The sequence below is a fragment of the Sturnira hondurensis genome, unplaced genomic scaffold (assembly GCF_014824575.4).
Source record: "Sturnira hondurensis isolate 20B ecotype Veracruz unplaced genomic scaffold, ASM1482457v3 Scaffold0004136, whole genome shotgun sequence".
NCBI classification, from domain to species: domain Eukaryota; kingdom Metazoa; phylum Chordata; class Mammalia; order Chiroptera; family Phyllostomidae; genus Sturnira; species Sturnira hondurensis.
The window spans coordinates 4,001,163-4,015,693 of NW_028076767.1; the positions used below are offsets into that span (position 1 = coordinate 4,001,163).

The 14,531-nt window shown below is 34.1% G+C and overlaps 1 protein-coding gene across 3 annotated transcripts in view; it reads right to left on the reverse strand.

Moving 5' to 3' along the window:
• NBEAL1 (neurobeachin like 1) overlaps positions 1–14,531 on the reverse strand; it is a 161,527-nt gene that overhangs the window by 46,891 nt on the left and 100,105 nt on the right. For all 3 annotated transcript variants that reach the window (XM_037043568.1, XM_037043566.1, XM_037043567.1), the window contains 6 exons: positions 13,201–13,358; positions 6,849–6,973; positions 5,829–5,955; positions 2,924–3,072; positions 2,190–2,323; positions 215–316 (listed from right to left, as the gene is read on the reverse strand). In XM_037043568.1, the coding sequence (XP_036899463.1) occupies positions 215–316; positions 2,190–2,323; positions 2,924–3,072; positions 5,829–5,955; positions 6,849–6,973; positions 13,201–13,358 (795 nt within the window). The remainder of the gene's footprint in view (positions 1–214; positions 317–2,189; positions 2,324–2,923; positions 3,073–5,828; positions 5,956–6,848; positions 6,974–13,200; positions 13,359–14,531) is intronic.

Genomic DNA, 14,531 nt, shown 5'->3' on the forward strand with positions numbered 1-14,531 from the left:
GGAAAGAGGAATTCGTAAGACATGCCCATAAACTGAATGACATGGGAAATGGAAGATGGGCACTATATGTATGAGGGAAACAAAGATTCAAAGGTAATTAAAAATATCAATCTGACTGGAAGAAAGCAGTTGCAATAATCAGAAAGTTTTATCTTCAAGCAAAACTCTGAGATATAAAATGAACACCAGCAAAGTGACTGTTAAAATCTCCTACCTGTGTTAATCCTGATGCTTTGAATAACTCCTGTGGTGATCTGGTTCCATAACTATTTGGAGAGTGAAACGACAACAGCCTGCTATATACTTTGTTTCTAACCTATAAAAAACAGCATTTCATAGTTTAAAAATTGATCAAGACAAACTAGGATTACAGCTTTTATAATAGTTTTATTATATTGAGATATTTCCCATACCATAAAATTCACCATTTAAGTATACAAAATTCAGTGGGCTTTTCTGTGTATTCTGAGCTGTGCAACCATCAACATTATCTTAACTCTGAAACCTTTTCATCCGCCCCAGGGCTACTTTACTCACTATGGCTCCCCAATTCCCACTCTCTCCCATCCCCTGACAAACACCAATTTTCTCTCTCTATGGATTTGCCTCCACTGGACATCTGAAATAAATAGAGAATTATGGTTTTAACTTCTCTATGATACTAGGCTCAGTGAAGTCAATACATGTATTTTTTGAGAAAGTTATAATGTATAATGGGATGATCATCAGACATCGAATCAGAAAACTAATTCAAGTCTACTGCAAATTTAGTTGTCATTTACTAATCATCTTGGCAAATCAATTAATTTACTGAGTCTCACTTATACATTAAGCATAATAATCTCTACTCTTAATAGACTTGTAAATTATTCAGGGCTATACAAATGTAAAGTAGTAAAATTCGTCTTTGAACTTTAGTGTCTTCATCTATAAAAAAAGAACAAAGAAATTTTCTGTATCTAATCTGAAGGCTGTTACGAAGATTAGATACTATATACAACTGTGCTTTAAAACTGTAAAATTATACAAATGTACAGTATTCAATAGGAACACACTTGGTCTAATTAGATGACATAGCTTTCTAATAAACACATGCTTTGTTTTTCCTATAAGGTAAAATTAATTTTTAAAGATTTTATTTATTTATTTTTAGAGAGAGAGGAAGAGGAAGAATAGGAGAGAAACATCAGTATGTGGTTGCCTCTCATGCACCCTATGGGGGAGCTGGCCTGCAACCCAGGCATGTGCGCTGACTGGGAATTGAACCAGCAACCCTTTGCCACAGACCAGTACTCAATCCACTGAGCCACACCAGTCAGGGCAGACAATTGATTTTTAATAGTAAAAAAGTATTCTTTTGTAAAAAAAAAAATGCTCTTTAAATGTCCGAATCAAGTCATCTGAATAATCCTCAATCCCACAAAAGAACAGGAATATAGTTTCTGGCTAATCCAGGTCATCTGAGATGCTAATACAGACTTGAACAAAATTTTAGTAGGGGAAATGCCTGCAAAAAGGAGAGAGCGCTAAGCAAAGTAGAGACAGATGTCAGAATGTGACGGATGCAAGTGTGACTACAAGTGAATGGCAGAGGGAAGGAAGTATGGCACGCAAATAACATACCGAAGGTTACACAGCTAATGGTGGAGCTAATACTTAGACCCAGGAACCTGCTTTCATTTCAGTGGTAATCTATTAACCACTTACACTGTACTCCAGATGAAATACATGCCCTATGATTGTTGAAGTGAACCCAACCTAATCTCATAAATCCAATTGTTTTACATATATATTGCATATTATTTCACAATTGGATACTGTGAGGTACCTAATGGCTAACACTCAATATTCTACCTGTCCATATATAATAACTGAAAACAAGCACTCTCTAAACATTCAAACATAAATTCCAAAAAAATTCATATACTGCTTAGCCTCCAAGTATAGGGTGAGGAAAAAAAGTAGGTTTACAATTGTAAGTACAAAAAACAAAGTTTATTATTATATTATTATGTATTATTTTCCATAGGAACTGAAAATCTACTTTTGCCCAACCCTGTATCTACTTTTTCCTGTAATATTCTGACTTGATAAAAGAATAGAATCCAAAATTTCATTATAGCTCACTAACTGGAAAATAATCTCAAGCCAATACTTTGGGGCTCCCAGAAAGGTCATGTGTCACATACCTCTTTTTTGAAATTGAGAAAGTAGTTGGACTGGTCAACATGGAAAATCTCAAGGGCTGACCTTCTTAAGTTGTAACGCCGCAGGTGAATCTCCCGAACTTGAGAATGAGGCCATTTGAAATCAAAGCCTACTCCTTAAAAAAGAAGAAATCTTGTGACTATGGTACCCTGTAAAGTTACTCATGCTATGCAGAAAATACCTCCTAGTTACTGACAAAAGTAGCACTTAGGAAAAAGAAATACAATTTCTATATCAAAAATCCATCTGTTAAATTTATTGGAAGTTTAAATTGTTTCTCTTAAAACTATTTAAAAATTCTATAGCTACTCTATTTCCTTTCCATTGGAATAAAGAGTAATCCTGAATATTATATCATGGAAACATTTTTCTCTATGCTGACATCTTAGATTTAAGCACCTTTTTATTTTCAGGTAAAGGATTAGAAGCCTACAAGAATAAGTGGACATTCAAATAAAATTAAGACTGCATTATATAACTTAAATTTAAGCAATCCCCTCAACCAAATCTTTTGAAAACACTGATAATTAAAAAAGCATTCCTTCAATACACTGTTAAATACAAACTTAATCCCACACTGACTTTCCATTTCTCCTTCTACATGACACGTTATAATTCCACAGATCTACCTTACTGTTTTTTTTTCATAATAATGATTGATAAACTGGATACTGAACTACTGAACAACAGAAATTATTCCCCCAGAACTCCTCACCATCTTCTTTTTCAATGCTGCCATCACAGAAGGAAATGTGTTGAGTAGTAATTTCTAATCTGCCAGGAATTATGTCAATTATTGTAATGAGTTCACAATCTACTGACAACACCAATTTTTCTTTTTGATCCTGTTCTTTCTTCTCATCACTGTAAAACAAAAACCAACCAAACACCTAACAATGTATTTTGTGTAAATGGAAAAGAATATATCATATTCAAATATAAATCTCATGTCTATAAAATATCCAACAGAATATTTAAATTATATAAAAAACATATTCCACTGTACATTAAATTACTTAAATATTGCCCAAATATCCTTATTACCCAATAACTCCGTTTCAAAAAACAAAATACAGTGAATCTTTAACAATACTGGCAAAGGTCCTTTCAAACATGCAGCAATACTGGTCACGCCATTTAGTTACATTTAGGAGACATGAACTGATCCAGGGAATACATGAATTTGTAAATGAAGGACTGCTTTATTAGTGGCTTCATAAAGTGTTATTAGAAGTACTAATTATGATTAATTCTTAAACTGTAAAATGAGACTTTTCAAGAGCAAATCAAACTGCATCATAGAGCATCACCATCTTAGTGGCCCCTGACAAGAAAGGGGACAGTGCTGTGCACTGCTCATCCCATACCTTACTTAAAGTGAAGTCATCTTGACTTGGATGACTGACATAACTTATATTTATTGAAGGGTGTAACTGGGGAAGTGACTTTTTACTGCCGAGTATAGAACTATGGGGACTCCTACCACTCACAGAATATTCAAGTACACCCTTCAAGCTACCTGCTCGCTGGTCCTAGATATTTCACATCTGTCTCATTTCCAGGAAAGCAATGACTAAATCTAATTTTGTTTCCAGTGGATTTTCATGAGGAGTCTTTACATACCTGAAATATTGCAACCTTTAAGATAAATTTTATCCTTAAGATAAACTTTAAGATAAACCAAAAAAATTAAAAACCACAAATGTTTTCTTAAACAGTGAAATTCCAGTATTTACTATGATGAAATGGAGAAATAAGGGACCTAAGATTGTTAATAATCTAAGTGTTAAAATAGTAAATTTTGTTATGTGACTCTCGATTTTCAAAAAATCTCTCTCTCAATTCTTTAAAAAGCAGCCAAAAATGAAGGCAAAATAAACCCTTTCAGAGATAACATAGACTGAGAGAATTTGTAGTTATCAGAGCTTCCTTACAAGAAATACTAAATGAAGTCCTTCAGGCTGAAAAGAAATGATACCAGATGACAATCTGAATGTATATACAGAAATAAAGTGTAGAAGTATGATAATCATGTAGGCAAATTTAAAAAACATAGTTATTTAGTTTTCTCTTTTCTTCTCTTAATGATTTAAAGACAATTATGTATAATAATACAAAACTGTATTGTTGGGTTTAAAATATATAAAGTTCTAATATTTATGATATTAGCATAAATATTAGAATAAATTTATAAATATTAGCATAAGGAGAGATGAGGAAATGAAAATATATTTGCTTAGAGGAAGTTTTTAAACTACAAATCCAAAGTTAGACATATGAAGTCTGTCCAGAAAAAGTCCAACCATTGTTAATGTAACAAGAACGGTGTGCAAGACACCGATGTAACCTCCTCAGCAGCCAAGGAGAGTGGACTGGAATGTGTTGACAACCTCACTGTCCTAGTCAGTGGGGGCAGTAGATGCCATTGAGTGAGCGTGTGGACTGCGTGGCCAACACATTCAAAACAACTAAGCAGAGCAACAAATCTGCATCAAATTTGGCATTAAGTTTGAATATTCCTCCATGGAAACTCAGATGAGTTTAGATGATTTAGAAGACCACAGCTATAGACAATTGGTGATTGGTAGTTTCATCATGACAACAGGAGGGTTCATGCATCATGTCTCACATGCAGTTTCTTCTCACATGGAGAAACACCAAATCACCCAGGTAACTCAGTCCCCCTACAGCCCAGATTTGGCACTCTGTGACTTCTGGCTTTTCCCCAAACTAAAATCACCTCTGAAAGAGAAGAAATTTCAAGTCATCGATGAGATTCCAAAAAATACAACAAGGCAGCTGATGGAGTTTGGGAGAACTATGTGAGGTCCCAAGGTGTCTACTTTGAAGGGCACTGAGGTGTTATTGTCCCACATACAATGTCTTTTGTATCTTATATCTACCTTCTTAAATAATGACTGTATTTTCCATACTACATGGCTAGATACTTTCTGGACAGATCTCATATATCTAAGGCTATTCAAATTATATATTTCTTCCTGAGTAAGATTTGGTCATTTGTAACTTTTAAGAATTTATCCATTTCATGTAAGTTCTCAAATTTACTGGCATAAAGTTATTGTTAGTATTTCTTTTTGATAATTTTAGTATTTGTAGCATTATCTTCTCTTTCATTCCTACCACTGGTAATTTATGTTGTTTTTCTTTCTCTCCTAACCAGTCCAGCTACAGGTTTATTGTTTTGTTATCTGTTTTTGTATTAACAAGCTTTAGATTTCTTTTTTTGTTTGTTTTTCTTTTTCATGAATTTCTGCTTTTATCTTTATAATTTCTACCTTTTGGTTAAGAGTTATATTTTATGTTGCACTTTCCATCTAAACATAGCCTTATCTATATATCATAAATGTGATGTTATAGTCTTATTATCATTCAAATCAAATACTTTCTAAATTTAAGGTCCAGCTTCAAGTTATGCCAGTTCTAAGAAGCCTTCCTCAATAATCTCGGTTAACACTGATACACTCCTAACAGCTGATAATAGCATTAACTGTTAAACCCTGGAAATGTTTTTAAGCAAATATTTTTAAGCAAGTATCTTCCTCAAATTGACAATCACATACGTCAGAACAAAATAATTTCTTTCAAGTACATATACATACCTATTTACTCTGGCTGTTATTTCCTCTTCAGAAAGGTCTAACTTATCTTCTTCCATATCACTAACTTTTACTTGTTTCACTACTTCCAAAAGCAATGAATCACTAGAAGGCTGTGAGTGTTGGACACCTGTTTAAAAACACAATATTCATTAAACACCAAGTAAAAATCACATTATAGCTCTTTTGTAAGTTCTGACTGTTAACTACACGATAATGTGTTACATGATAAAGAGGGTACTTAGTTTTCTTGATTTTATGCCATCAATTCTACTGACCAACATATCAGTGCAACTTTAAAAAAATTAAAAGCTGGTACTAACTTCACCTGTAACTTAGTCACTGAACCCAAGAGAACACAATGTCCACTGGGACACAGGTGGCTATATATTGTAACTACAATTTAGTATACACATATGACTCTTCCCAATCAATATTTTGGGGTTTTTACAGACCTCTCTTCAAAAAAGGGAGAAACACCAAGTCAGATGGTTAGAAAAAGATGGCTTCCTAAAGAATTATGGAAATTCTTTCAAATCTGCTTCAAATCACTGCTAGGCTATGTATTTTAAAGCACTTTTTCCTAGAAAAAGACACTGGCTCCCCTAAGTTACTAAGTATCCCGAGTTCTGTAAGAACACACTGTAAAAGAAAGGCCTAGAGTCACTAAGAATTGTAGATATACCTAACATCCATCTCAGTCTTGGTAAGCAGAACGAAGGGGAAAGGACCCTTGTCTCACTGTACCATAATGAATATTAGACACAACACGTTTCACATGAATGACAGTATAATTTTATAGTTTTAAATGATGTTGTTTGAAAAATTACAACTAATTGAAACAGAAGGCCAAAGTAGGTTTAGGCCAAAGGTAACAACATTTAACATATACAAAAGTTTAAATATCAATTCTAAAATGTCACCCTTCCTTCATGAGTAAATAATTTTAAAACAATAAAAACAACAACCAACCCCATCAACACCCTTATTATCTTCCACAAATACATAGCCATTGCAACTCACCTAGATTATCTCTCAAAGCACTAGCTTCCTCATGGGTTTTGAAGTTATAGTTTGGTACCAATTTAAGTCTCATACGGGAATAATTTTCTACATTAGCCAGTTTCCAGTGAATTGGATTTTGTTTCCTATGAATATTCGTAAGCAAAAAAAAAATACAATTATTTAGCTTAAAGTTGCAAAGACTGACATAGAATAAGACTGTATCAGGTATTTTACATGTGTTTAACACCATTTTATTAAAATTCACATTCATTAACTCATTTGACTCAAAAACAATTCTGGGAGAAAACCAATGTGAGTATGCACAGCTACAGTTTACACATGAGGTATCTAACGCAGGCTAATTTTTTCCCTAAAAGGCCATGTCGTTTATAGGTAGCAGAAATGAGACCTGAACATAAATCTTCAGATGTATAATTGGACATCTTTTAACTCTTTCACTGTTATATGGAAGATTTTAACTAGCTATATGAGTTTATTCCAAATACAGTTTTCAAAATAAAATGACTTTATTATAAAGATAACATAATTGCAAATGAATCAAAGATCTAAATATATATATGAGTTAAAACTCTAGAAAAAATGATGGGATAAATCTTTAAGACCTTAGAGTTGGGAATGCTTTCTCAGATATGATACCAAAAACACAAGCAACAAAAGAAAGAAATAGACATACTGGACTTCAAAATTCAAAACTTTTGTGCACTCAAGGGTGCTATCAAGAAAGTGAAAAGACAGCCTATGTAATATTTCAAAATAATGTATCTAATGAGGGTCTATTACTGAGAATATAAAGAACTCTTACAACGCAAGCACAAAAAGTCAAACAGTCCAACATAAAAATAGGCAAAGGACTTGAACAGAGATTTCTCCAAAGACAACACAAACAACTGGCCAACAAGTACACAAAAAGACACTTGGTGTCATTAGTCATTAGGTGAATGTAAAAACATCAGAAGATATCACTTCACACCCACTAGGATGGTCATAATTTAAAAATGGGAAAGTGACAAGTACTACTAAAGTGGTAGAGACTTGGAATCCTCGAGTATTTCTAATGGAAACGCGAAATGGTGCAGCTGCTGTAAAAAGAAGTCTGGCAATTCCTCATAAGTTCATCACAGGGTGATCATATGACCCAACAAATCTGCTCATAGGTAGATACCCAGGAGAATTAAAAACAGGCAATGAAACAAACACTTGTTCACAAATGTCCCATTGTTCACGAGGACAACAACCCATTAACTGATAAATAGACAAAATGTGGTATACATTTTGAAAGAAAGAAGTACTGCTACAAACTACAATATAATGAAAACATTATGCTAAGTGAAAGAATCCAGACACAAAAGACCACATATTATATGATTTCATTTATGTAAAATATTCACAACAGGCAAATCCAGTCAGAAAGCAGACTGATGGTTGCCTGGGGATAGGGGAAGGGATAACAGGCAGTGACCACTTAAAGGGTCCAGGGTTCCTTCTTGATGTGATGAATATAGTCTAAAGCTGGACAGTGGTGATGAATACACAACATGATAAGTATACTTAATGCCACTAAAGTGTACATTTTTAATAATTAAAATTTTATGGTGCATTTTACCATAATAAAAAAGGACTATAAAATATATACATATATTATATAATACGATATTTTGTGACATTACTTAGAATCAAGTAAAAAAATATAAAATATTCAAGCACAAAGCATCACTAACTCTAGATCAAAAAGGCACTGTCAGGAAGACAGAAGTAAACTGATTCAAAACAAACTATCACAGGGTAAAAGGAAAGGAAATAAATCCATGGTCAAAAATATATAAATATAAAGCCCATGGTGTGGCAGGGCTGGGAATACAAGACAGAAAACTGTACTTGAACAAGAATTAAATTAAAAATTAATATATATATATATCAAAGAATATCACAACTATAATTTACAAAAGATAATCAAATAAATAAAATTAATTTTTAAATTTTTTTTTTGTTTTTGAGGAGGGATAAAGAGAGAAGTACAACAATCTTTGCTCTTAAGGAGGAGAGTTTGGAAGATATAACCTACACACAACCCACACACAATTCAGAAAACAAAGAACTCTAATGGTAGAGATAAAAACCAATTCAGGTATGTGTCTTAATTATCATTTTCATCAATATCCCCAGTGTGTACATGACAGAACTGAAGCTGAAAATGGATACTTCCCTAAGGTCATGTAGTTTGTTAACATCAAGAGTTGGGACTTGAACCCAGGGGCTCTGACTTCAGTAGCTCATTTGCTCTAACACTGGGGTCCTACTTTTCTCAGGCTTCTTTCTCAGGGACAAAAACTGTTATCTGCAGATCCTGTGCCTGGATTTCTCCTTTCAGACTGATGCTAACTGTGGACTTCTTGCTTACTGCGAGTCTTATGCCCCAAGTACCACCTTACTAGCAAGGCTTATTACTCCATGCTGCTGGCATCTGTCAATGAGTTGGACTGGTTCTTTATTCTCCTGAAACCACACACCCAGTTGATAGGCCTCCCATGGCAGCTGGAGATCCCAGTGGCTGCTGCCATAGGGACCTTCACTTTCTTATGCTAGGGCTCAGATGCAGGCCATATGTTTTCTACTTCAGCACCAGACCACCAGAGGACAGCTCCAATAAATTCTGCACTGGGGAAATTCCACTCAATATTTCACCTGAAATCGCTCTTTCAAGTACTGTAGTATAATGGTCAATTTTACATTTTTGGTTGTAAGGAAACACAACTCAAATTGCTTATAAGCACATAGGATATACACAAGCTCTCATAACTTGCAAGTCTAGGAACGTATTTTGGTCTGGATGGAGCCAGAGGCTTCAGTAATGCCACTAGGGATAAAGATGGCCACAGCCCAAGGCACATTGTTAGCTTAGTGATCCCAAAAGACACAACCTTCCCTGGCAGCACCAGCAGGAAAGTCTCAGGGAAGAGTAATTCGTTGACTTGAGCCTCTGGCACCTTTTTGAAAAGCTGAGTTGGGAGGTGCCATATGGGTATTTTGGGGGGTTCCTCACAAAAAAGGAGGGGTGTTAGTACCAGGGGAAGGAAAAGGTGCTAGAGAGACAAAAAATAACAGGGTTCCCTGTAGCTGGCATTCCCAAGGGAACTCCCACAACCCACAAATAATCTGAGACCTGTTGTGATAGAATCATCGTTCCCCTGAGTAGCACCTGAACTCGGCTTCCCAGAAGACTCAACAAAGGTTCCAAATTATAATTCACATACATCCTCACTGTCCTCCCCCCCAAAACAGGTCCAGAGACATATATATGTGAACTAGCTAGAGAATAGCCTTGGGCACCTGAAAATACCTCACAATTTATATGCAAATAAAATCCTAACACCCAATCCAGGCTACATTTATAACCTTATCTCTACCATGATTACAGTGCCACAGTGCTGCCTGTTCTCTAATGGATTCTCAGAATGTGTAGTAAATGAGTATTTTTAAAGGAAATCTTAAATGTGATAAAAAGAGCACTTCCCTTATTCTGCAAACAAATAAGATCTTGTCATTCACCTGTGAGGCGAATGACAAAATCTATCTGTGAGGAATTCCTTTGTGTTTCACTGCGCAAGACAGTAATTTTCCTTCTTCTTCAATTTTATGTTTTTAATTTTTTGGTCCTTCCATCATTTTCATTCCCATTCCCCAGCCCACATTCCCTCTGGCAATCATCAGCTTCTCCTCTATGTCTATGTATCTGTTTCTACTTTGTTTTATTAATTTGTGCTGCTCTTTTTAGATTCCCACAAGTAAAATCACAGTATTTGTCATTCTTTATATGACATTTCACTTAGCATAATACCCTCCACACTGTCACAACTGACAAGATTTCATTCTTTTATTGCTGAATAATATTCCATTATAAATATGTATATTTATGGGGGAGGGCAGGGCTGGGAATACAAGAAAGAAAACTGTACTTGAACAAGAGTTAAATAAAAAAATAAAAAAATATGTATATTTATATATATGTATATATCTCACATCTTCTTTATCCATTCATCTATTGATGGACATCATTTGCTTTCATATTTCCAATATTACAATACCAATAATGCTGCACTGAATATACAGGTGCATACAATCTTTTCAAATCAATGTTTTGGGGAGTTTTTTGGATAAATTCCTAAAGTGGAATTGCCAGACTGTATGGCAGCTCTATTTTTAATGTTTTAGAGGAATATCCTATCATTTTCCATTGTGATTGTATTAATTTACAATCCACCAACAGTATACAAAACTTCCCTTTTCTCCACATCCTCATTGGTACTTGGTATATTTGATATACTGATGAGAGCCACTTTAACAAGTGTGAGATAATCTCTTACCATTGTTTTAATTTGCATTTCTCCAGAAGATCACTGATATTCAGCATCTTTTCATATGTCTGTTAGCCACCTATATGCCTTCTTTGGAGAAATGTCTATTCAGGTCCTCTGCCCATTTTTTAATTGGCGTATTTGGGTTTTTTGGTGTTAAGTTGTATGAGTTCCTTATATATTTTAAATGTTGTATATTTAAAACAATATACAAATTCAATGTAATCCCTATTAAATACCAGCTGTGGCTGGTATGGCTCAGTGAATTGAGTGCAGGCCTGTGAACCAAAGAGTTGCTATTTCAATTCCCAGTCTGGACACAAGCCTGGTTGTGGGCCAGGTCCACATATGGGGGTGTATGAGAGGCAACCATACATTGATATTTCTTTCCCTCTATTTCTCCCTTCCTTCCCTTCTCTCTTAAAAAAAATAAAAAGACCAACGGCATTCTTCTCAGAATTAGAACAAATCTTAAAATTTATACGAAACCACAATACCCTAAATAGTGAAAGAAATTTTGAGAAAGAACAAAGTGGAAGGTATTGTTCTCCCTGATTTCAAACTATATTATAAAACTATAATAACAAGCAGTATAGTACTGATGTAAAAAGATATATAGATCAAGGGAACAGGATAAACAGCCCAGAAGTTAATTTTCACTTATACAGTCAACTTAGGAAAAAGGAGGCAAGAATATACAATGGGGACAGTTTGTTCAATAAGCAGTGTTGGGAAAGATGGGCAGATACATGCAAAAAAAATGAAATTGGACCACTTTCTTACAACATATGCACAAATAAATTCTAAATGGATTAAAGACTTAAATGTAAGAGCCGAAACTATAAAACTCCTAGAAAAAAACATAGGCAGCAACCTCTTTGACACTGCTCTTAGCAATATCTTTTTGGATACATCTCCTCAGGCAAGGGAAACAAAAGCAAAAATAAACAAATGGGATTATTTCAAACTAAAGTTTTGTAAATCTTAAGAAACCAACAAAACAAAAAAACCACGTACTTAATGGAGAGAAGATATTCACAAATGATACATCTGATACATGATTAATATCCAAGATATATAAGAAACCAAGTCGGTATTTTAACCTGGGATTCTGAAATTCACACTCTAATACTCGTAAGCCAATGATGTAGCCAATGAGTACGTGACTTGTGACTGCAGTCCCTGCCAGCCATTTCTCTGCTCCATTTTTGTTTGTTTTTCAAAGGTCATCTATGGGGAATAATAGTTGAATGTGCTTGTTTTTGGTCTTAATCTCTGTATTTTATATAACTTGAAGATAACCCATAGATGTTGAATTTTTTTAAAATTTAATACGACTGCATTAACATTTTCTAGGTCTTTAAAAACTATAAGCCTAATTCTAATGCATGCATCATATGACAGAGAAAGGACATACAACTTTGTAATTTATTATTTTTTTTAAAGATTTTATTTATTTATCTTTAGAGAGGAAGGGAAGGAGAGAAGGGGAGAAATATCAAGAGAGTATGGTTGCCTCTCGTGAGTCCCCTGCTGGGAACTGGCCCCAGGCATGTACCCAGGCATGTGCCCTGACAGGGAATCAAACCTCGATCATGTGGTTCGCAGGCCCGCGCTCAATCCACTGAGCTACACCAGCCAGGGCCAATTTTTTAAAAAAATAAATGGACATCTCCTTCTCTGATCTCCTACATTCCTTTATTTTTTAAAATTTTTATGTACTGACTTGAAAGAGAGAGAGCAACATCTATTTGTTGTTCCACTTGTTCATGTGTTCATTGGTTGCTTCTTGTATGTGCTGTATGTGCCCTGACTGGCAATCGAACCCTCAGCCTTAGCATAATAGGGTGATGCTCTAACCAACTAAACTACCTGGCCAGGGCTCCCTTGTTTGTTAAATTGAACATTTTTTAAATTGGATTGGAGAAACCATTGGCTTAAAAAGTTCTACATTACAACTAGAGAAAAAAGTTATTTAATAAATAACATATTCATACCTTTCAGCCCAAGGTCCCCTTTCACATGTAAGATAGACCTGTATTGCCTTCCAGCGTCTCAGAGTGGCTAATTGTTGACTGCTAAGTTGTTTAAGCGTATTATTATACCTCAAGTTCTCTTGGCGTGCTTTTCGATTAAATGGCTCCACAAAAAATTTCTTTAAAAAAAGGCAATAAATAATACCACTGAATCATATTTTACAGGTAAATTTTAATGCTATAACTTCAAAAATGTGACCCAATAGAATCATACGAAACAATTAAATTAAAAAATAAATAAATAAATAAATAAATAAGAGTCATACAGTGAAAGAAAGAAGCTGGTAATCAACAGGATTTTTACTCTACTAGAATCATTTTCTTTACAATATAATTCTAGCCATAATCCATTTATATTTTTTCAAAACTTACTAACCAACAAAGAGCCAATGTTATAAAATAAACATGTGTTTTTCTTTGGTCCTCTTTAATTTGTTTCATCAGTATTTTATCATTTTTAGCACACCAATCATGTACATATTTTATTAAAGTTATACCTAAGTATTTAATTTTTTAAGATACTCTAAATAGTATTTTTTAAATTTTAGTTTACAATTTTTCATTGCTTAACATGCAGAAATATGATTACATTTTGTGTGCTGATTTTGAGTCCTGCAATCTTGCTAAACTCAATAATAGAAAATTTTTGGTGAGAATCCTTAGAATTTTCTATACAGATAATCATGTTGTCTGCAAATTAATTTTATTCCTTCTTTCCTAATGCAAATGTCTTTTATTTCTTTTTCTGTTCTTATTGCATTTGCTAGGACTTACAAAACAATAATGACTAGGAGTGGTGAGAGTAGACATTCCTGCCTAGTTCTCTATCTTCTCTATTCTATAGGAAAGCACTCAGTTTTACACCTTTAAACACCAATTTCACTGTAGGATTTTTTGTAGAGATTTTTTTGTAGATTTTTTTGTTTCTAGTTTGCTGAGAACTTTGACCATAAATGGATGTTGGACTTTGTCAAATATTTTTCTCTATCTATTAATGTGATCATATATTTTTAATTGATGAGTTTACTAATGTGGACCTTTATATATATTGATTATCAAGTGTTGAATCAGCCTTGTGTTCCCAAGATAAACTCTCCTGGTTGTGATATATTATTTTTTCATATATTGCTGGATTTGGTTTGCATCTATGTTTCTGAGGGATCTTGGTCTGTGGTTCCTTGTACTATTTTGCATGATTTGAACATGAGGATAAGCATTGCCATTATATAATAAATTCAAAAGCGATCTTACTTTTCTATTTTCTGAAGAAATTGTCAGTAATTGGTGTAATT